This window comes from Momordica charantia (assembly GCF_013281855.1).
Source record: "Momordica charantia cultivar OHB3-1 chromosome 5 unlocalized genomic scaffold, Mcharantia_2.0 BLBB01000005.1, whole genome shotgun sequence".
Classification (NCBI taxonomy): Eukaryota; Viridiplantae; Streptophyta; class Magnoliopsida; order Cucurbitales; family Cucurbitaceae; genus Momordica; species Momordica charantia.
This window is the reverse complement of record NW_028275163.1, coordinates 13683810-13708441: the sequence shown is the minus strand read 5'-3', so window position 1 is coordinate 13708441 and position 24632 is coordinate 13683810. Positions and strand designations below refer to the sequence as shown.

Below are 24632 nucleotides of genomic sequence, written 5' to 3'. Positions count from 1 at the left end.
CTGTTTAGGAGATTGTTTTAGATCATAGAGTGATTTTTTAAGCTTGCATACTTTATTTTCTTGACCAGCTACTACAAGACCTTCAGGCTGTGTCATATAGATCTCTTCTTTTAAATCTCCATTAAGAAAAGGTATTTTTACATTCATCTAATGTATCAGCAGGCCACGAATAGCGGCCAGAGCAATTAGAGATCTAATAGTGGCTATTTTGGTTACAGGTGAATAAGTATTGAAGTAATCAATACCAAATTTCTTTGTGTAACCAACAACTACTAATCTGGCCTTGTATTTTTCTATTGAACCATCTGGTCTAATTTTCTTTTTGAAGATCCATTTGCTCCTAATAGGTTTATTTCCTGCAGGTAGATCTACCAAGTCTCAAGTTTGATTCAAAATTATGGAGTCTAACTCACTTTTAATTGTATCTTTCCATAAGCTAGAATCTATTGAATTTATTGCTTCTTGATAAGTTTTAAGATCTTCATCTATTAGATACATGCAAGCAAAATGATCATCTATCTTATCACAATTTTCAATCAAGAAGGTAGTTAAGAAGTCAGGCCCAAAACTTTTGCTAGTCCTCTGCCTTTTACTTTTCCTAGGTTCAGGATTCATCACATCAGTCCTAGGTTTTATCATAGTATCACAGGTAGAAGGAACAGACATAGACACTTGTTCTAAATTTCCACTAGATTCACTAACAGATTTTATCATGGGAAATATATTTTCAAAGAACACAGCATCTCTATATTCACAAATTGAATGATCACTTAAGTTCATGAATCTATATCCAGAACTATTTTGAGCATACCCAATAAACACACAGTCAAAGGTTTTAGATCCTACCGTGGGTTTTTTAAATTCTGGAAACGCTACCTTTGTCAAGCACCCCCACACTCTCAGGTAGCTTAAGTTAGGTGGATATCCTTTCCAGAGTTCATATGGTGTTTTATCCAATTTTTTGTGAGAAACCCTGTTAAGAATGAAACAAGCAGAAAGTGCAGCTTCTCCCCACATACAGTCAGATAAACCAGAACTCAAAAGGATAGCATTCATCATTTCTTTTAGAGTTCTATTCTTACGTTCAGCAATTCCATTCTGTTGAGGTAAATAAGGTGCACTAGCTTCGTGTATAATACCATGCAATTCACAAAATTCTTTAAGTGAGTTGTCACTATATTCACCACCCCTATCAGATCTTAGCCTTTTTATCTTTCTATCCAATTGATTTTCTACTTCAGCTTTGAATTTAAAAAACATGCTGCTTGCTTCATCTTTAGATTTTAGAAGATAGATTTTTGTGTATCTAGAAAAATCATCTACAAATGAAATATAGTACTTTTTGCCGCCTTTACTAGTGGTGTTTTTGAAATCCGCTAAATCAGAATGAATTAATTCTAATAGTTCAGTGCTCCTAGTTAAGACAGGTTTAAACAGTTTTCTAGCAAATTTTGCTTCTACACAAACATGACATTTTCTAGTTTCATGCAATTCAGAAGCATTGATTAATTTTAAACTTTTAAGTCTTTTAATCGATGCATTATTGACATGACCTAGTCTACCATGCCATATATCAATGGATTCAACGATATAAGCAGAACGAGATACAATTTCATTTATTGTACTAGAAGCAGACATAGTGTTAAGAACAAATAGACCATCAGCCAGATACCCCTTACCAACAAAATCACCATTTAGTGATGATAACCTTGTCAGCTTCAAAGACAATCCTAAGCCCCGCCCTGTTTAGTAAACTTCCAGATACCAAGTTCCTACGTAGAGAAGGAACGTACAAAACATCACTTAAGGATAAAATTTTACCAGATGTAAGTTTTAGAAGAATCTTCCCTTTACCAAGGACTCCAGCGGTAGCTGAGTTACCTGTAAAGACGCACTCACCGTCAGTGGAGTCTTTAAACTCATGGAATAGGTCTCGGTTTGAACAAAAGTGTCTGGAAGCTCCAAGAATCCAGTCTAACTTGTTTTCCACCAAATTTGCCTCCACTACCACAGCAGCACTGACTTCGTCAGTCTCTGCAATGTTGGCTTGTGGAACATACTTTTGTTCTGGCTTTCCTTTCCTTTGGTTACACTGGTAGGATTTATGTCCAGGTTTTCCGCACACGAAACATACTATCTTTAATTTTTCAATTCTTCCACTGGAACTCTTGAATTGAAATCCTTTCTTCTTTTGGATTCTTTCCTTGGCAACCAGGTTTCCTTTACCTTTGAACCTGTCTTTATTTGCAACAGAAGATTCAATTAAGTTAGCATTAATTGAATTGACAAACTGAGAAGAGAGCTTATCCTTTTGTCTATTGGCTTTTTCTGTGTGTATATGACTGATCAATTCTTGTAATGTTAAATCTTTCTTCTTGTGCTTCAGATGATTGCGATAATCACTCCAGGAAGGGGAAATTTCTCGAGCAATACATTTGTGATAAGGCAATCCTAATTCTCAGCCCAATGATCCAAGCTTTTGTTGAGCAAGAACCCTTGAATCAAAGAAATTAACACCTCCTTAAACAAGTTAGAATCAACCAAGAGAAATGCTAGAAATTGATTACCTCTATGATCAAAGATCTAGAAGCAAGAATGGAGATCTTGTTCTAGAATGAGTCATTCCACAATCAAACTTGATCAAGGCTGGATTGAATGGCTCAAAATGCAATCTATCACAAGAATTGCAAGAAACCTTAGAAATGGCAATGGGATTTCTAAAGAAAATCTCTCTTGAGAGATCAAATTTCATTAAGCTAAAATCTGTCTTTTACATAGCTTGGATGGGGCTTTTTATAGCCATTATATGAGTGAAACCCCCAACTCTTCACTTTCCAAAATAAAATCCATAAGTAGTAATGACCACAATTGGTCTACTTAATAACTTCCCAGAATTGAACTCTAAAGTTGAAACCATAATTTGGAAGGCCAAAAACTCAAAAATTACAAACAAAATTTGATGACTTAGAAACAACAAATGAATCTTTAAAATGTTGGCACAACGTCAATCTTGCAAACGTTGACCTTCACAACATCATCCTCTCTTGGATTATTTTGCAGCATCTGAAATAAAGGTTGAACTGAGCCTATCCAATTTTGTACGTGAATAAGGAATGCTTGTTGAAGCTTCTTAGCCTTGGCTCCTGTAATAGGTCCAGTGGAGACGTGCGAAATACCATGATTCTTATCAATTTGCCTAGAATATTTCGCACATCTTCATACCCTCGGACAGAACATTAGCCACCAAGTTCTCGTATTCGTGAATTTGGTCCATGATTGGTTTGTCATCTGCCATTTGAAACTGCAGCCATTTGCCAACCACGTACTTTTTTCTCCCGGCATCATCTCCACCATATCTTGAGTCCAGGGTGTCCCAAATAACGTTTGCAGATTTTTGGGCAACAAAAAGATCAAAAAGCGAGTCATTCATATGGTTGAGGAGATGCCCGCGAACAGTCTTATTATCTTTCTCGAACTTATTTGCAGCGGTGGCGGCAACTCCGACGGAACTCCAGCGGCGGCGGTGGCTCCGGCGGGAACTCCTGCGGCAGCGGCTACATCGGCAGCGGTGGTTGTCAGGACGTAGTCTACCTCCAATTGCTTGAAAAAGATGAGTAGCTTCTGAGACCAGCGTCGGTAATTCGATCCATCCAATGATTCGAGTTTGGATAGATCTGGAAGCACTTTGCTGGATCTTAGTGAAGCCATAATTTTGCTTTCAAATTGTAAGAGCAAAGGAAGGAAGAATACGATATAGAAAAAATATGTTGTTGTGTCGTGGAACCCACTGCCTTGAAAGTAAAATTCGACACAACCATGGTGCTAAATCGTCAATTGTCGGTTGCTTCCCAAGGTTAACACAACACCCGAATTGAAGCGTGCACTCGCCGGAAAACGAATTAGAATCAGCTCAGAACAAAAGTTTGAAAATTAGGAGGAGAAGAATTTTTGGGTGTATCTCAAATGAGAGTGGAGATGGGTTTATATAGCATTTGAAATTTTAACGTTTCTTCCTAAAAATTGATTATAAAACTGTTTGCATTAAAATTATTACAAACATAAATTGCAAACGGTAAAGAAACGTTCAATGTAATAATGTTAAGAAATGTTTCTGCATGGCCCAAAACCAATCAACCCACCAAATTTATATGAGTATGTTTATAAGCCCAACATCAGCCCACTCTAAAGCAAGACGAAATGTGGGTATGTTCTGGGCCCAATACATTTAGTAATAAACTGGTTGTTATTTATTTCCAAAAAACCCTTTTGATAAATCTTTCCATACGAGACAATAAAGGATATTTTGTTAAAAAAAAAAAAAAAACTCTCTTTTGACATTCCTAACATGCACATCTTCCTTTATTTCTCTTGTCGAGTTCACGAATGCTTGGACACGAAGTAGTAATGCTTGTTGAAGTTTCCGAGGTCTCGATCTTGTAATTGGTCCATGAGGCATAACAAAGGGAGCTCCTTGGTTCATATCACGGCAGTACTTGGCAGAGAAGAGAAGAAAAGAGAATTTGGTCTGTAGAGCATCGTCGGCAGTCCATTCTCTTGAGGTTAGTGAGGTTTTTCATTCTGTATTCCGAAGTAGCTATTGTCGTAGTGCTTAGAAACTAGGTTGCCATTGTTGTGGCATCTACAAAAAGCTTTGTAGAGCGTCTATGAGACTCATTATATTTATCTCAATATCATAGTAGAACCTAGTATCACGGAAGACTAGACGTAGCCCATAGTTGGGTGAACCCGTATAAATTAAATTATTTGTGTCGTTTCTATGCTTTTCCCTATATCTCTTATTATTGTGTGTTTTTTCCTATATCTTTTATTATTGTGTGTGGTTTAGTTTTCACTAATGAATAGAAGGAGAAAATATTATCGGTAACTAAATTTTTCCAACACTATCAATAAAAAAAGAAACGATTTTGACTAACCCACCGCTTAAAGTGTTTGCCCGAAGAATGAGAAGGCAATGGCTAATTTAGGCATAATGGTGACTGATACGGACAAGCACGTGACCTGTTTTCATGACTGAAAATTCATTACTATTATAATAATTTAGACCTTTTCTAAAAGGCCACACACCCACAGGTGTTTTCCTGTTACTGCTGCTCTGTCCTATCCTCCATAGGCATATTATAAAATGTGTAACTACAAAAAATCACATCATTTTCCATTATAATTACTAAAATTAACGTCTTTTTATTTTAGATTTATTTTCAATTTATTTCTACTTCGCTGAATAAATATCTTTAACAGCTAAATTATATTTATGTTATGCTTAAATGCAAAAATTTGTTTAACAAGCTTCATAAACATAAATCATGATAGGGATCAAAACCAATTCTTATGAAAGTTCAAAAGGCTTAAAAGCCAAATAAACATAAATCATTGTAGGGATCAAACCACATAACGACATATTTGGAAATACACGAATCCAACTCTCATGCTTCAATGTACCTACAAAAGATAATGAATAATGTTCAACTTAACACCTAAGATTCTTATGGTTAAATTATGTTTTGATTGCGAGAACGGGAAAGTAGTTCAATAAGAGGAGACGCACAAAGCTTTTTTAAGATGAATTAGGTTTCATTCTGTATCATGATCATTTAAATAGATGAACTTCACAAGTAAAACTAATTACTAAATGTAGCCGGTTCAAATTTGGTGGAAAGAATTAATCCTACTATTGATTAGAATGACTAAAAAAATTGTAATGTATATGTTTGAATAGCTAATTGTAACTAATGGTTGAAATGTCTCAAAGCATCTTATTGGAAATGGTTTATATAATTGATTAATATTTAAAAGTTTTTTTTAACAGGACCAATATTTAAGAATTATATAATTAGTTAGAGGTTTTCTTTAACCTGATCTAAAAAATGATTTTAGTTGTATGGGTAAGATTAACCATGTTTTAATTTTAAAAACTATTTAACATATACGGTGCAGCAAAAAATGTATATGTCCATGTGATGATTATTATAATTATAATCCACTAATACCTAAGTGAAAAAAGCTTGTTACAATTATAGTTAATTAATATTTAGATTAATAATTCATTAGGTAAATTTATCATTTATCACATGAATAAAAATATATTGATTATTATTTAATATTTGTTGTATTAAAAAAATTTATATTTTTAGAATGAACTAAAAGGAAAAAAAGGCAGCCAAACCGGAAAAGTTTCCCAAGCCGGTACGGTGATTTTCATAATGGAATAAGAAAATAATGGGCCCTCGACCTCAAATTAGTCGAAGAAAGCCTCAGCGGTCTTCCTCCGCCACGTGGAAAGCGAAATCCGATGGGAAAACAAAACACGTGCTAGCTCTCCCCGTCGCTGCTCGCACGTGCCAACTATTATATATATACACGCGCCCACACAACCGCAGTCGCGCAGTAGACAACTGAAGAAGACGATAAAGCAGCAGTGAGGCAGCGAGTCAAAGACAGCATAATGCTCGCCGTCGTCAGAATTTCATTTTCAGGTGATCCCTTCACCCCCTCAAAATCAATTCGATGTTTGATTCACATAATACTTATAAATTCGCTGATTCCGCTGAAAACCTACATTTCTTTGCTGAATTTATTCAACAAACATACCTGATGCGTCAAATCCCGTTTGTATTATGATGTATCGAGCTGGTTAATGCTAGATTTCAGTTTGGCTGATCTCGATGAGCTCAATGATATAATGCTTTTTTCGCTCACTCTACTTTCTATAATCATTGAGGAACAATGTCTATTGTTGGATAAGTTTATGGTATGGTAAGGATTGCATATTTTTTTTTTTGGTATTATACTGAACCGATTTTTGGGTTTGTTGTTAAATTTGAATTTGAATCGAAGTAAACCGGGGGTGGGATACTATGCCTGTGGTTATCACTTGACTGAAACCAAGGAGAGAAAGTAATGGAGTTTCACTTGTGTTTACAGAAATTATATATTAGGCTTCTGCGACATCTGTTCTCGACATATTGTCATGCCTCACCTCGTACGTGAGAGTCTCTTCATTGGAAATATTGGCGATGCAGCAGAAGTTCTACAGCATGGTAGCTCCGAAATCACACATATTCTGTCGGTTCTTAGTTCAGCGTCGATATCATTTTTTTCCGAATGGCGCAGTGGATTGACAATCCCCACCACAGAAATTAAGAAGGTCTATGTAGGTGAGGCTGGCTGTGATTCAGGTTCTGAAAATGACTACGTTGATGGATCAAAGAGTTCTTTATCACCTGAGAAGCTCTTATATTCATTGGAATACGCTGGAAAGGATTTGAAGGTTGTGAGGATGGCAGTGCCGCTGAGGGATATGGAAAATGAGAATCTATTGGATTATTTGAATGTGTGCTATGATTTCATTGAGCAGGGTAGAAAAGAGGGATCTGTTCTGGTGCACTGCTTTGCTGGAGTATCTAGAAGGTATGGCTAAGTTTCCTGTTACCATTTTCATTTTCTTAACCTCCCAGCTTTTTCGATATGTGATATACTATTTCTGTTTAGTTATTGTGAAGGTACTGTAATTCATGTGTTGTTAATTAAGGATAAATTTTCTGGTAACATTTGTTATTTTGTTCTACCTGGATATGGATGTTATGATGGCTTCCATCTAGTTTTGGATGGACTCGCCTGTAATCTGAAAGTCTGTATTATAGATGTCAATGTTGTTCTTGGATTTTGTCTACTACCTTTATTGAAAAAGGAGGTGGATTTGTGATGATATGAAAAAAGGGTTGTGTAGAACAAGTAGAACTTCCCAAAGTTTGAACACAAATTATTAGACATTACCCAGGTGTGAGGTATGGAACATTTTCATACATCTAGCATAATGACCTCCCACAATTTTGAGAACAAAGATAATTACAGCCTTTCTCTGGCTATTATTTCACTCATGTTGCTGCTGAGATAACCGAAGTAGCTTGATTCCAGGAACCTAATTTATGGCAGAGGATTATTGAGTGTTAATATGGGTCTCATCCTTTTGATCGTGTCTCAGGTAGTAGTCTTAGGATTTCTGGTAAGTGCCCCGGGAAAGCTATCTCCTCTATTTTTCCCATCTTCTCCCAGTTTGTTTCTGGCTCTATCGAGGATAGTACTGAAACCTATTTTTGGGAAGATTGTTGGGTGGGTGACAAGCCCTTTGTCTTTTATTACCTTGCTTATACCACCTCTCAGGGATGAGGTTGCATTTAGTGGCCTCTGTTTTGGGGTCTTGAGGAAATTATCCTTCCATTTCTTTGTATGTATTGGTCTTTAACGGATAGGGAGACGTGCGAGGTTACTACTTTGCTTGCTTTGGTAGGGAAAGACTGTTTCGTGCAAGAGAGGAGAGACATTAGGTCTTGGGCCCCAAACTCGTGTTTGGATTTCACTTGTAGTTCCTTGTTTTAGCTTTGGAGTGTTCCACCGCTCCCTCATAACACCTCGATTTTTTTCTCCCTTTGGAGGTAAAGATTCTAAAGAAGATTAAGTTCTTTGCCTGGTAGGTTTTTACATGGGAAAGTTAATACCTTGGACCGTATTCATCGACATTCTTCCTTGTTGTTGTGGCTTCAGTGGTGTGTCCTCTGCAATATGATGATCTTAATCATATTTTGTGAAGTTGTTTGCTCTTCTTCAAGTGGTGCTATTGTTTCCGCCTTTTTGGGATTGAGGGCTCTGTTGTGGCAGGCTTGTTTTTTTGTCATTTTGTGGGGTGTCTGGGTTGGAAGGACTAACAAAATTTTCAGGGGAGTTGAGAGGTCTTGGAGGAGGATTGGGAGCTGGTTAGGTTTAATGCCTCTCTTTGCATTTCTGTATATTTAAGGCTTTTTGTAATTTAGGTATCATTTTTTTGGATTGGGGTCCTTTCTTTGTGCTTGTTTTTGAGGTCCTTTGTATATATATTTTTTTCATTTTCTCTCAATGAAAGCTTGGTTTCTCATAATTATTCATTTTCATTCATCAATGAAAAGTTCGTTTCTTATTTAAAAAAAAAAAAAAGAAAGTCTGGTTTCTCATAAGAAAAGAAAAATGATTTTGCTCGGCTGGACACATGAATCTTTTATGGAAGCTCTACCCTATATTCATGGCCTTAAAGTCAAGGTGATACTTGAGTGGCCGGTAGTGTTATGTATTAGGGTATAAATAGCATATGGGTACTTATGTGGGATGATTAGAGTTCGTTTGGATTGTTAGAAAGGTCTGTTACTGGCAAGTAATTATAAATAAAGGAAGGAACATCAGATTGAGGTAGCCAAACGTTGGGTAAATAATTGTGGGAGGTAGATGATCCTCTCGGAAGGCTAACCCTCAATCTTTTTATAAAGTAAAATTTGCCAATTCGAGCATAGCTCAAGTGAAGTGGATAAGCTTCTATTACCTTTCCCAAAGTTATATCCTCCCCCCCTACACTTGTTGAAACTTGAACTAAAGAAAAGAAACCCCTCTAGTAAAATTTAGTAGGTCATATTGGAACGACATGAAGAGACTTCTCAAACAAATGATAGAGGTCATTACAAGAAGGTTCTTCAATTGTCCATTATAGAAGAGAGAGTAATTACCAAAATCTCTTTCCAAGGAAGTCCAACACGAAGTAACATGAACAACAAGAGAGAGTAATTACCAAAATCTCTTTCCAAGGAAGTCCAACACGAAGTAGCATGAACAACAGCTCTTAGAGAAGTGTTAAAATCTCTTTCTATCCTTAAAAATGTGCCTAATCCTCTTGACCCACAAATTGAAGAAAATGACTCTAATACATTGAGCTACAGAGAACTAGCTTTTCTATACAAATGAGAATTGCTTAGAACTTGACACGAAACATCCTCATCTCCAGAGGGGGAATGCCAAGTATTGTTGAATGTCTTGAATTTCTTTCACCAACATGCTTCAGAACGTCAGCAGAGATAAAAGGATCTATGTGGTTGTTGGGACTTTCTCTACCTTCAAAAAAATTAGAGGCTCCTGCAAGTGCACACGGTCACAAGTAATACTCGGAAGTAATCCAAGGTCGAATCCTCAAGGACTTGTTGCTTTTCAAAATCAAGTAATGTCGTGAAATGGTTCAAATATGCAATTGTGATTTAGGAAGAAAAATGTGATGAAATGTTGTCGTTTGGGGTTTTAACTATCAAGAAATTTAATAAAAGTCAACCTCTTTGCTTCTTACCTTAGTTTTGATGCAAAACATGGAATATACACAATGTTGGGAAAATGCACTAGGCACAATCCTAGCTTTTCTTGGGAAATTGAGTTCTACTCTTTCACTACCGCTTTTGGTTGCTGCAGAGGCTAGGGTAATCTACAATCATATCTTTATGTGTGATTACAATCCTAGAGAATATTTATCTAACTCATATGCATTATGGGTCAGAGGGCCTATATCTAGGACCATATTTTATGCGCTTATGTCTAAGTCACATCCCATACTGGTTTCCTAATATTTTACCTAACTCTCCCTTCTCAGGGTTGGGCTTTAGTGTATAAATCAAGTTTTCGTTGGTCAAATGGAAAAAAGACGTAAAGAGAAGTTTTTAGAAACCAACCCAAAAAAGTGCCAGGCACAATTCTGGGCGAATCCCGAGCGTGTTGAAAATCAAATCATTTTGACTAAGGTATTCCACAAAGAGGTTGATGACTAATTTAGAACATTTTTAAATGAAAGAAAATGCACGAAAACATAAAGGAAGTATTTTTCATTGAATTAAAACGAATAAACGAGTTGTACCATGAGTTCTAGCTTGAACCTCTTCTCTCTCAAGTGTGAGGGGAGTGTAAACTCGCTAAAGAACGTAAGAATAACAGAATAAACGAAGAACAAATGATAGAACTTGAATTGAAAGCAATAAAGTACGAATGGAAAAAAGACGTAGAGAGAAGTTTTTAGAAACCAACCCAAAAAAGTGCCAGGCGCAATTCTGGGCGAATCCCGAGCGTGTTGAAAATCAAATCATTTTGACTAAGGTATTTCACAAAGAGGTTGATGACTAATTTAGAACGTTTTTAAAGGAAAGAAAATGCACGAAAACATAAAGGAAGTATTTTTCATTGAATTAAAACGAATAAACGAGCTGTACCATGAGTTCTAGCTTGAACCTCTTCTCTCTCAAGTGTGAGGGGAGTGTAAACTCACTAAAGAACGTAAGAATAACAGAATAAACGAAGAACAAATGATAGAACTTGAATTAAAAGCAATAAAGTACGAAAATACAAGGAAATAACAACTAAAACTTGAATCTAAGACTAAGAATGAGTTCTACAACGAAGAGAGAATGTAAATGAAGCTGTAAACGAGCTTGGAAGAAATGATTTGCAAGTGGAGGGATGACTTCCTTGTATAGCACGTTGAGTTGGTTGATTTACTCCCCACCATTTTAGGTGGAAATGGGTTGAGATTCACCTAACAAACCCTCTTGGACTTGGACTCACAGGTATACTTTGATTCAAACACATGGAAAATGTCATCCTTGCCCCCTCATTAATCAAAACGCACGTCTTGCCAAATTTGGTCTTCAAAATTGCGCCAGGCGCAATTTGTGCAGAACAGAAAACTGTTATTTTCTTCCAACTTTGACCGCATTTTTCTCTTATTTTTTCTAAAGTACCGTAGTTTGACTTTTATGTAGAAATGTTCTATGCATGTTCTACTTTAAGAATATCTAATTCTTTTTGGTAAATAATGATGAGAAAGGGGTCAAAAACGTGGTCAAACAAGTCTATCGACACATGTTCCTACAGTAAAAAGTCAACCCTAGAGTGGTCTTATCTTAAGTATCTTTAATGACCACATACTATGATGCCAGAGTTTTCTATACTAAAGAGTAAAGGCTTCTAGGAACAAGTTAAAATATGTTTTCCAACCTGACTAGATTACTCCCCGTTCAAGGGCACTATACCGAATTCTTTGAAGTTAAAAGTAGGAATGATTCATATACTTCACGCCCATGCTATAGCGGATTATCATCATCCACTGCAGGCTGCAGCTCTGTGTGATGATTTTTCCAGTTTTCTTAACATCAAGTATTTATTTCATTCTTTGCATTTATTCATTGCAGTGCTGCTATTATCACATCATATCTTATGAGAAAGGAACAGCTATCTCTTGAAGGTGTGAATAAGCATCATTTGCTTGAATATTATGAACCAGTGTATAAGTAGGTTCTTATGGTCCCCACCAATGGTAGTTTTTCTTTCTTGACTATACATTTATGCAGATGCACTTGGTTCCTTGCGACAAAGCAGTGAGTTTGTCAGCCCCAATGATGGGTTTATGGAGCAGGTGCTCTTGGAAATATTGTTAATTCATTTTAAGACAACGAGAACATTTGTGCAGACTTTCAATGCACTAGAAAGCTATCCTAGTTTGCTAAATTACTAATTTGTATCCTTTCCAGTTAAAACTGTTCGAGGAAATGGGTTTCAAGGTTGATTATGCCAGTCCCATATACAAGCGATTTCGGCTGAAAATATTGGGTATGTTATGGTTCTTTCACCGCCCCGTCTTGTATTGTCACAATCTAGTTCATTTGTTTGAATGAGTACTGCTGCTATACAATTCATTCAGTTCCTTTTTGAAAATTTTGTTTTTGAATATAATGGTCTTTTTTTAAAGAAAATTTAAATTTTAAGCTTTTGAAGGGAAAATTTCAAAAATCACCCAGGACTAAATAGGCTGTTTACAATCATACCCTCAAATTTTCAATTTGATCAATCACCCGTAAACTTTCAAATTGTTGCAAGTTAACCCTTGAATATTGCAAAATTCTTATACTACCTCTGTACTATAAGGATTGTTACAATTTAACCTAAATTTTTTAATTCTATAAAATTCGTAACATTAACCATGAAAAATTTTAGTTTTTAGATCGGTGTTGATCAAACATCTTGATTTAAGAAAACAAAAAACCCTTTAATATTTGCACAAACTACCTCTTTGCTATAAGGATTGTTACAATTTAACCTAAATTTTTTAATCTACAACATTAACCATGAAAAAAATTTAGTTTTTAGATTCAGTTGTTGATCAACGATCTCGATTTAAGAAAACAAAAGAATTAATTTAAAAAATTTGGACTTTATGGTACCAAAATATATATATATATATATATATATATTGTCAAAAGAAACAATTTCATTGATGTATGAAATTACAAAAGCCTGAAAAGAGGATTACATGAAGTACTTCCCATTAGAAAGAAGGGAAGTGTAGCTATAGTGATGAAATATGGGGGAAGATTTACACCAAGTAATGACAGTAAAGACTATAGCATCAAAATAACTATCAAAAGGGAGAGTTTTGTCATTAAAGATGCGATAGTTTCGCTCTCTCCAAATAATCCAAAAATAAGCTCGCATAAAGTTCTACCAAAGAATCGCCTTCTTCTTTCTAAAAGGTGTTCTGTTATGGTAAATTCGAGAAAGAGAGGAGGGTCGGTTGGTAATGTAGTGGACCAGCCATAGAGGATGTGGTTCCAAAAGCTGGTAGCAAAAGAGCAAGTGACAAAGAGGTGTTGCTGAGATTCTTTATTATCTTGACACATCACACACCAGTGGGGGGAAAGAGCCATATAGGGCATCCTTCTTTGTAGCTTGTCGCCAGTGTTGATAGCATGGTGGCTGAGTTCCCAAAGGAAGAATTTCACCTTTTTTTGGATATGTGTCTCTCCAAATGCCTTCATATAGACGTTGAGGAGGATTCTGGCGAGGTTGAGATAGGTCCTTGATGAGGGAATGAGCGGAGAAAATGCCGTTTGGCTGAAGCCTCCAGGATAGGGAGTCCCATTCTGTGGACAGTTGAATCGTGGAGAGCTTGTGTGTAAGGGCTGCCCATTCTACAATTTCTGCATCCTTTAAGTTTCTTCTAAAACTCAGGTTCCAGCAAAGATTTTCAACAGACCAAAGGTCTCAAACAGCTGCTTCCTTTCTCAAAGATAGGGCGAAGAGAAGGGGGGAATGTTGCTTCAGAGGTTCATTAACCAGCCGGGGGGTAGTCCAGAAAGGGGTGTTTCTGCCATCTCCAACCTTATATGCTAATCTACCAAAAACCAGCATCTGTGTTTTGAGGATCGCTTTTCATGGTCCTTTTTCTGTTGGGAGGGTGGATGAGAAAGGTTTATGGGGCCAAGAAGCATAATCGTACTAACTTTCGATCACTCTATGCCAGAGAGCTGTTCTCTCTTTCAAATATCTCCAAATCCATTTTGCCAAGAGGGCCTTGTTTTTCAATTTCATATCAGGCAGGCTCAAACCCCCTCCAAAAGTGGCTGCTGGGCAATGTCCCATTTACAAGGTTCATCCCCTTGGCTTCTATGTTACCTTTCCAAAGGAAAAGCTTCTAAAGAGACTATTTATGGTGTTGGCAACCTTAGAAGGCATATGGAATAGAGAGAGATAATAGGTAGGGAGGTTTGTATGAAATTACAAGAAATAATTTTATTGATGTATGAAATTACAAGAGAGGCCCATAGGTGGGATTACAAAAGAGCATGTGTGGGCTATAGAAGCTTCTCCAGCTGTATAAAAGAGTTGAGAAGTTATGGTTGTGAAAGAGAGGAGAGTATTTACACCGTGAAATAACAACTAAAACTATGGTGTCAAAAAACCGTTCAAATGACTGTTCTTTGTCTTTGAAGATGCGCTGATTCCTTTCCCTCCATAATTGCCAAATAAAGGCCCTAATAAAGAGCTTCCAGAGAAGCTGTTTTTCTCTTTTTGAAGGGGTGACCGATAAGAGTGGCTTCCAAAAATAGAGGGGGTCATCCGGTAGGGCAGTGTTCCATCCAAAATAGGTGAGGATACGGCTCCAAAATATTCTAGCAAAGACAATTGATAAAAAGATGTGGCTGTGTTTCTGCACTTTCCTTACGGAAAATGCACCAATGTGGAGAGATAGATGAAGTAGGGGACCTTCTCATAGTTTATAATAGTGTACCAATATTATAATTCTAGTGTTTGATTATAACAATACTCATAGTTTAGAGGTGATTTGTGCACTTTGCCATATTTGAGGTTTCGACTGTAACAATCCGTAAGTTAAGTTTAAGGTTGTGATTGATCAAATTGAAGATTTGAGGATGAGATTGTAACAACTCCTATAGTTGAGTGGTGGTTTTACTTTTTGCAATTTTTCTTTTTCTCATCCTCTCTTCAGATTTTAACTATTCTATATTATTTGTTTGGTCCAGTTGTTATCTAGATTCTGTGTATTAGTTGTCTCGAGTCAAGGGATATATGGTGAAAGTCTATGAATTTAAGAAGTGGATAGAGGAATGTCATTGCCGCATGTAGATAATATACCGTATCAGTAGATTTGGACTATACTGCAGTTAGTACTGTTGCAAACCAGTTTTAGGATTTTGCAGGATTGGTCATCCCAATCATTTGGTTTGGAGGTGGAGGGTATGTCTAGGCAATGGTTGGATTAGAGATTGGTCACGTATTGAACCTAGTATAATCATTATTTAAACAACATACGATCTCCAGCACCATGGTATGCATGCTGCAAACTTGAGAAGTAGGCAGGGTTATTATTTCCAGAAACAATAAACTGGCAACGCTCTTGACACATTAGTTAAGAACTGAAATTCTTCCAAACTTATCCTTTTTCTATTAAAAAATCTGAAACATGGAGAAGAGAATTTTCTTCTTCAATGCTTCATCTTCTCCTTTAAACCTGGTGAACTACAAAGAATGTAGATTGGGATTATCTTGGATTGTTCCCCCTTTGCTTGCCTTTTTTCTGGGTATACCAGTTTTATCTATAAGTTATAAGTTATTTCTAAACATTGAAACTCGATAGCATTGCTTGGGTATGAAATCATTATATGTCATGAATAAAACCTCTGACAATAATTAATCCCGAAAAAGAACTAACAACACATGTACAGCTGTTAATATTTACTGAACCGATTGTTATGTTCCTTTATATTCATGTAGTTTTAAGATGGATGCCGTAGACCACTTTATGTAAATTGTTTATTAGACTCTTCTCTAAGATTGCTTACTTAGTAACTGCATATAGAATTTCTCTTGCTGCCTGTGTACACTTTTGCTAGGATAGGTGGCCACGCATCACAGATTCTGCCTGCTAAAAAATTGACATGTTTTACCACTGAAGTTCACTTACAAGTAAAAAGATTTGAAAAGAAAAAAGAAATAGTCACTGACATGTCAAAGGGCTTGCAAATAATTATGTATCATCATCAACAGGGGTATAAAAAGTATTGGAGCATCCCAGACTTCATCCTTGACCTGTTCAAGATAGGGCTCTATTGACCTAGCATGGGAATTATATTATTTCAAAATAATGAATATTAGTTTTAAATTTCACATATGTTCTTACTTAACTCCAGCCATTCTCTCATAATTTCAACTTCCAATCTCCTAATTACAAGTCTTCTGATCTCAATCTCAACTATAGTTTCTCCCAATTTTACTTAGGTAATCACCCATAATTTTTCAGTCATACATAAATACGAGTCATGTGTGTCCTTGGTCTTTACTTCGAGTTTGGGATGCTGGCCTGGCTCTACCTCATACCTTTACACCTCTAGGTGGTTGATATTTTTTTCCTCTTTCTGATTTTATTTTGTTAACATTTAGAGGTGAATTTCCTTGTTGCTTATTCTTTTGAATTATTGCCTCTCCATACCTTCAGGTGAGTCCTATAACCGTGGGGAGAAAATCAACATTTCTAAACTTGCAGAAGATCCAGGGATCTTGTCCCATGAAATTGCTTCAGAGGCACATTCATCCCAACAAGTGGATAATTTTTATGCACGTGCATACCGCTGCAAGAAATGTCGAAGGCTGGTCGCCTTGCAGGAAAATGTGGTGGATCACATTCCTGGGGAAGGTGAGACATCCTTTGATTGGCGTAAGAGAAAAAGCGGAAACCCATTTAACAAGTCAGAGGAGGCTGAGTGCTCATCTGTTTTTGTTGAGCCCCTCCGGTGGATGACAGGAGGTAAATCCTTCCTTTGCGACCTCTGTTGTGTCTTCTTTATACGTGATGATTCAGTTCTGCTCCTTTACTAGCTGTATCTAATTAACAGCCTTGTTGGAGCACATAGTGATATATTACTTAAATTGGAGCTAGTTAAATACATTTTCGTAGTGCATTATTTACTATGGCTTTTGATATTTGATAGCCATAGTGAAAAGTATATATACTGTTGAAGGGTTCTCGAGTTGCATGTTTTCAGTGTAGCTCTAATGGTAGCCATTTCTTAGATTTGAAAATCACATATGCATGAGCTATTGGCGTGTAAAGAACCGGCGACCTTTTTTTTTTTTTTTCCTTCTTCATCCCCTCGGGGGTTTGTATATTTGAACAATTTTTGTTCCTTTTCATTTATCAATGAGAAGTTTGTTTCTTGTTCAGAAAAAAAAAAAAAAAAAAGAACCAGCAACTTTTTCTAGAAGAGAATGGTCGACCATGGAAATGAGAAACTCCTTGATAATTAATTTCACGCTGGTAATTATCTTTTCTTTTTTTTAATACAACATCTGGGGATGGAGATTTGAACTCATGACCTTTTGGTCGGAAATAAGTGTTTTAACCCGTTGAACTAAGTTTACATTGACAATACATGCAGGCAATTATCTTTCATAGAAAATTAGGACATTTTTTTTTAGGGAGGGAAAGAGAATAGTTTGATGGAAAAGAAAATATGCTGTGTAGTAGTAGAGATAAGACTTATAACATATACTTTTGACCCAAAACTAGAGGTAGAATTTTTGGTACCATGAATGAAAAACTATGATTTCTGTTTGACATGACAAAGTGAGGTTTACATTCGGGAGCAAGTGATCCATATTGGTTTAAGTTGTAGAAAATAAGAATCATTTGGAAGTTTTTATTGGATTGACAACTATGAACAATGGAACGTTGAATTTTTGTTCTTTTGTTGCCCAGTTGAAGAAGGTGCATTGGAAGGCAAGTTATCGTGTGCTCATTGTGAAGCTCGTTTGGGATACTTCAACTGGTCAGGCATCCAATGCAGTTGCGGAAGCTGGATCACCCCAGCATTTCAGCTCCATAAAAGCCGAGTCGATATCTGCACTATCTAATACTTTCTCGGTACAGAGGTCGAGAAAGAGGTTTCCTAATTTCAAACAGGGGATGCCTATTATCTCCCTGTTCTCATCTGCATAATTCAGATTCTTGATGCTGTGTTCTGTTGTAGGGAAAGTAATTACACACAGGTTTGCAAATCCTGGTTCATATATACTTCTGTGCTGCTGGATGAGATGGAGATCAATGGAGATCGACGGGAACACATATTGTTCTCTTTGGAATGGATCTCATGTGATTCAAGTTTCTTTATCTATCAACTAGTTTACTTGATCGTTTCAAAATCGTGTTTAGATGGAAATCTGCTCATGTGCTTTTTTTGCTTTTTTTTTTTTTTTTCTCAACGCATCCTATTGTCTATTTATGGAGTAATAATTTTTTCTGGTTGTTTTAAACATTTAGCATTTGGTCCGCTCTCCAAGTTTTTTGGTCTCGTGGATTGATAAATGTTAAATTTGGCATTGTACACCCCTTTTTCGTATATCATTAATTTTATTGGTATTACTATCAAACAATAAATATAAATAAGTATAAAAAAATGATCTAGGATAAAAAAACATTCCAAGCAAAGGTAAATCATCAAAATATTTATTAAACTTTTCTTTCATTCTAAATCACATATTTAAATAAATGTACATTAGAATAATTCTTAAACATAAAGCAAATATGCAGTAAATTTGGTATAACTTGACAAATACTAGAAGGATATACTGAACAAAAAAATTTTGTCGAAGTATAAAAACATTTATAAAATCTCGAACAATTGATGCATATTTTGTTTGGGATTTTGGATTAAAATAAATGATAGAGCGTAAGTGAACACCGGTCACAATTAGTAAAACAGAATTCCAGGTATCAATCCTCAGGGACAAATGAAGCCAATGTTGGTTTTGGTATTTTAAGACTCAATGCAAGAAATCCCGTCCAGCTATTTCGAATTAGTTAAAAATACGACAATTTTTTTTCAACTAGGTGCCAGGTGCCTCTCAATACTTTTCATTGGTTTTGCTTTACCATCTTCTTATGCCAAAGTGATTTTGAAGGTATAAATTCATCCCTAATATGTCTATAGAAAATTGAACTTAATTAAATAAGGACCAATTATAACCTTAGGTCAAAGTCCTATGTCTAGGCTACCCGAGCGAAGTATTTCTCTCCAAAGTTTATGAAAATGTATCAACTCTTTCAGTATTGATGTTTGGTTAAAACATTAATTGGCCAAATCAAATTTTAACTTTAGAAAACAATTATAAATGATAGAAGAAGAGAAAAACATCTCTTGCCTTGTTGGATTTTAAAAACTTTAGCTAACCATCTATAATCGGGCTTGGGAAAATAAATTTAGTTCATAAATTTAGAGGAAAAACAGAATTTAACATTGATGTAAACAAGAGACATGATTAAAAGATGAATATAATTAAAACAAATTGAAAATGGGTGAGTTGTAACTCGAATGACCCTAACCCCTTCTCTTTCAAGATTGGGGAGCAATAGTCAGTCAATTCCACAAGGTCGTGTGATTACAACTTCGAAGATAGAGAGAGATAGAGAGATAGAGAGACAGAGATGAATGAACTTGCTGGAATTTTAATTGAATAAGATCAAATTTACAATTGAAGAATAACAAGCTGGAAAATAAAGGACACTTGGAAATAAACTAAGTTGAAAACAACAACAACTAAAAACTTAAAAGGGAAAACATAAACAAGCTGAGAGTAAAGTGTCTAAAGCTGAAAATGATCACTTGAGGATGATGATTGAAGTGAGAGAGCGTATTTATAGGGACTTCAAAGCGGTTATGAGATTGAGACTTTCATGGGGAGTCATCCCTTTACAACATCTTTTAGTTGGTTTGTTGTTGAATTGACCATCATCAATGCATGGAAGACACATGGAAAGGCTTGGGGAAGCTTCAAAACACACAAAAATTTGGACAAAATTGTAATTTCCGTTAGAAATCAACTCTAAATGATGTAAAAATGTCCTATATGCATGTATAACCTAAGATACCTCCAAATGGAAGGTTTTGGAAACTAAACTAAGCTTAAAACACGGTTTATGAGTGTAAAACGGTAAATAACAGCATCAATTTAGTTCCTTTTTACCCTTGTAAATAAGGGAAATCAATATCTCCAATCAAGCTCAGTAAGTTGTACAATATTAACATGACGAGAACTATTATGCTATTCAATAATACAATACAAATATAAAACCTATTTATATGCTACTGTCACTTGCCAAAGTGAGCATAACTCAGCGGTAATTGGCATATATCTCCAACCAAGAGATTGTGAGTTCGATCTCTACTCCCATATGTTGTACTAAAAAAATTATATGCTACTAAATCAACAATATTTCATTCTTTAAGGAATTCTAATATGTCATTTCCTATTATATAACCAGTATGAGGAGACTCGACAATTTTAAATGAAATAATTTGTTTGCATAATTTTCAATCAACATAAATATAATGTGCTTTTAAACAAAGATAGCCTTGTTGATGATAAGAAGTCCACATATCATAGTAGAAGCCGAAAAACCTTAATATTGTGGATTAAACAATCTCTGAATAGTACCAGTAAAATCATGATTATCTATGAAAGTAAAATGAAATTATGCACTAATCATGTAATCTACTAATTCAGATCTAACATATTCTTTATTATAAGAAAACTTTGTAAATTACCTAATTGCATATATTTTCCAATATCTACATTGTACTATTTTTTTAATACAAGATCTCATGTGCCTAATAAGATGACTAGTACCATCTTTTTTTAAAAAAATTACCTTTTGCACTCTGGTCTTAGTTCTATTTTTACATATCTAAATTTTTCTACCTTTTCAAAATAGTCCCTGCTACTCTCTTACATGTATTTTATTGAACAATTTCAACAATAGACGTACTTACACTTGCAGTAGTTGCTTCTATATTTCTAGAACTTTGAAATTGAGATTGTGAGCCGACAACTTCAATAAATTTAACTTCATCCTCACTGGCAATGGTGAGATGAAGATTATTTGTGACTGCGAATATGAGCCATTTAAAAAAAGAAATTACTATTGAATGAGAGAAGATTTAGGAAATAGTTGAAACAAACAAGTTTGGAAGATGTGAAATTTATTTATTTTAACTGAAACAGTTAATTAGGAATACTGGAAGATTTGAAAAATTTTGAGATGAACACAGGTTAAATACGAGAAAAGTTGAAAACTTAAACCCTTTGAATTGAAACTTGAGAGAAATTGAGATTGAGAATTAGAGAGAAATTGAGATCGAGAATTAGAGAGAAAATGAGATTCAGAAATAGAATTTGAGTGGAGGAAAAGAAAATGATGTTGATATTTATAAAGAAAATTTTGTATTAAAAAAATTACAACCTAAATATTATTAGATATGTTTAAAATAATTTAAATTTTAAACATATTTAAGATATTTAAAAGGGAATTGGAATGTTTCAATTCTTTTTGTAGTTTTTAAAACAAAAATAGATTTAAAAGAAATAATGGGAAGGTAGAAGTTTCCTTGAAAGATGTTGCCTATTTAATTGGACTAAATACCATGGCCTACAGTTTTGACCTAAGTTAAAAAATGAAGATTCATATCCGATCTCATTAATGGAAGGACTAATTAATGGAAGGACTGGGTCACTCAAACGTTGACCCTAGATCGAACTTGAGTTGGGCTTGGGCCACCCTTTGAGCCTCGAACCCAATGATGCTGAACGATCAACGGTGGTTCATTAGGCCGACAACAAGTACTAGTTGGAGGTGGAGGAGAAGAAAGAGAGATGAATAAATTTACTTTTTTATAAAACTAAGAATAAAATAAGAATAAGAGCATTAAAAGCATAAAATGGAGAAGAGACGAAGAGTGCAGAACAATGTCGTTTCTCATTCAACTTGTATAAGATGCGTGTACAAAGGCTCCATTAAAATAGTGGGATTTGTAATTCATAAGAGTATAAGAGTATGAGAGTTAATGGTATTGTTATTAACTCAAGAACAATCCCAATATTTTTCCAACAATTATTTAGTGAAAATAGTAAATATACAAGCAATTTTCAACAATTTATAATGCGGGACAGAATTGAAATAGAACCAAAAATTAGTATAGGCGAGAGATAACATGAGATTTATAGTGGTTCAGTCCATTAAGACCTAGATCCACTTGCAAGGAGGACACCCTTGCGAGTCAAATATAGTCAAATATTATTAAGGATCGAAATAAGGATCGAAATGTACAATATTACACACAACAGTATATTCGTAAGAGATTATTTTGTAAAGAAAATAAAGAGAATGAAGAAATACAACCTTTGTAGATCTCCCTTTCACGCTCAGTCTTCGAATCCAACGAAGAACACCCAATGACACGAACTCGGAATCCTTTTTCGATCAAGATCTCGTCGGATCTTGAACACCCACTTCTCTGGTCACTACGGACAGCCCATCACAGATCGACTACCCACCAAAAAAACGACGTCGACGGTTGTAGAACGAATGAATTGCACCTCCAATCTACCCAATGTCAAACCCATAACCCAATCAACTCCTTTGTCGAACGATCACGACGCCGGGCCGATCTATAGCTCCTTAACAACGGCAGGATCTGCTCGACGGGCGGCAGACTCTTTGTGCATGTCGGCGGCGGTTCACAACGACGATGGTGGTGGTGGGTATGGACTCCTCTCTTTCAAGATTTCCTGCTTCAAGTTTGGTGGCTAGGGTTTTTTTGAATATTTTTTAAGAAGAGCTCATCTCTTTTTATTTATATGGCCACTTAACAAAACATAATATTAGGTAAAAAATAAAAACAAACCTAATATGTAAAAGGTGAATGGGTAAATAGGATTTGGGCTTACCTTGTTTGGCCCAACAAAATGAAATTTGGTAGTAAGGATATTAAGCAAATTAATTTAGTAAAAGAGATTAGTACATTGATCGTCTATTTTAAGATTCTAATTACATAAAAGGATGAAATGTATAGAATTTACACATTTGTCATGAAACAACGAAGGTACCCATCACATAAATTACTTCAATATCCTCTTGTATCTACAAATTAATTTTAAATTCTTTTTAAAATGCAAAATTGATTAATTGGAAGGTATAATTTGGATCCCATAATTTTTGCTTAATGATACTTTCCAAAAGTAATTAAAACCCCAAAACATCCAAAAAAAACCTATTTTCCGTCTTCATACGTTTCAGACCTTCATTATCCGTTGGCGAACAACGTTTCAGGCAGCATCTTCTTGTTGTACAACTTCTCCTTTCTGGCGTCGAGCAGTGGGTTCCTTGTCTACGGTCCCCCTTCCGCTTACACCAATAGTAAGGTAATAGTCTTCTCGTTCAGTTTTGTATATATGGGTATATATTGTATATATGTGTATATCTTTTATAGTTATTAGTACATAAGATATGGTACTAATCTTTGGCTGGATGGTCAAGTAGTTCTGTAGAAAGGGTCTTGAAAATTGTCAATGTACTAATCCAAGTTCTAAATGTGTCATGGTCTGTGTAATTTCTTATTGGTAAGGTCTCGTTTCGTACCAATATTTATGTGTTTAGAGTTTTCATTCGAATTTCTTAGTTCTTGGGGTTCTGGAACTTCTAAAATGATTTTTTGTTTTGGTAATTGCTTGAAGGTGTGCCAATGGTGCTTCTTTTCATATGCTTTATGAAGGTGTCAAGTTGTTGTTATAAAGTGGTTCATTTGGTGATTGTTATTCTTTGTTGTAGGTTAAATTGTAAACCTAAATGATTTTGAAGTCTTTGTTTGTATATATGGTATAAATTGTATACTTAATTGAAGATCTTTTATTTGACTTTGAGACCATCATGGATTTGTTAAAGGAAACCCCTATAGTTGAGAGTTAGGATGGAGCTTAAATGACTTTGGAATGTACTTATTCATCCTCATTGATTTACTTTCTTCAAAGATTAGGTTGTGTAGACTGCATTGTTTTCATTTGTTTTCTGATTTATGATTTCGTTAATTGAAGCAGCGTATATTGAATATATAGGGATATATTATATATATTAATATATATCTTATATATCTTACTGATTAGTTAAGAGATTTGTTCCTATTTTTATTCCCACATTCTTTCAAAAGAATAGTTTATCAACTATGATTGAAGTTTAAATATGAATCAATCTTTAATTGGATAATTCTTAGACCTGAAATGAGCATTTAGTATTTTCCATTGTTTATGTAGGTATATATTTGTTGGATTACATTAACCTGGTCAAGTGCAAAGGGCTACCAAAACAGAAAGAAAGAAGAAGAAGTAATAGGTTAATGAACCAATCTTGCAGCAAGTCGAACAAAAAACCTTTATATGTTAATCTTCGCTCAGAGGTACGCAATACTTTGATTATATTATTTAGAAGAATTATATAGGTTGTAATATTTTGAAAATTTTCAATCGGTGTGCTCTTAGGAGAGTGCTGAGGAAGAAAAGAAAAGAAAGGATGCTCAAACATCAAAGCCCTCATTTTACAATAATTCGTTCGGTAATATGCCACGTTATAAGAAGTACTCGCCAATAGTAATTTCACCTAA

The 24632-nt window shown here is 35.2% G+C and overlaps 2 protein-coding genes and 1 long non-coding RNA gene across 3 annotated transcripts; 1 reads left to right on the top strand and 2 right to left on the bottom strand.

The window, feature by feature from the left end:
* Window positions 1-378: 378 nt before the first annotated feature.
* LOC148211371 (uncharacterized) lies at window positions 379-3708 on the bottom strand. The gene is made up of 4 exons (XM_088124394.1): window positions 3455-3708; window positions 3223-3356; window positions 1709-2451; window positions 379-1098 (listed from the first exon to the last, which is right to left on the bottom strand). The coding sequence occupies exons 1-4, from the start codon at window positions 3706-3708 to the stop codon at window positions 379-381; spliced, it is 1851 nt and encodes a 616-aa protein (XP_087980520.1).
* A 2673-nt stretch (window positions 3709-6381) lies between these two features.
* On the top strand, window positions 6382-18529 carry LOC111025580 (uncharacterized). Its single transcript, XM_022303464.2, has 7 exons — window positions 6382-6494; window positions 6943-7428; window positions 12042-12094; window positions 12201-12265; window positions 12381-12459; window positions 16643-16951; window positions 17903-18529. Exons 2-7 carry the CDS (start codon window positions 6989-6991, stop codon window positions 18055-18057), a joined length of 1101 nt encoding a protein of 366 aa, XP_022159156.1. The 5' UTR covers window positions 6382-6494; window positions 6943-6988; the 3' UTR covers window positions 18058-18529.
* A 1099-nt stretch (window positions 18530-19628) lies between these two features.
* Window positions 19629-22963, bottom strand: LOC148211370 (uncharacterized). Its single transcript, XR_015790660.1, has 2 exons — window positions 22379-22963; window positions 19629-19971 (listed from the first exon to the last, which is right to left on the bottom strand). It is a non-coding gene; the product is annotated as an uncharacterized LOC148211370 (long non-coding RNA).
* Between the last annotated feature and the right edge of the window lie 1669 nt (window positions 22964-24632).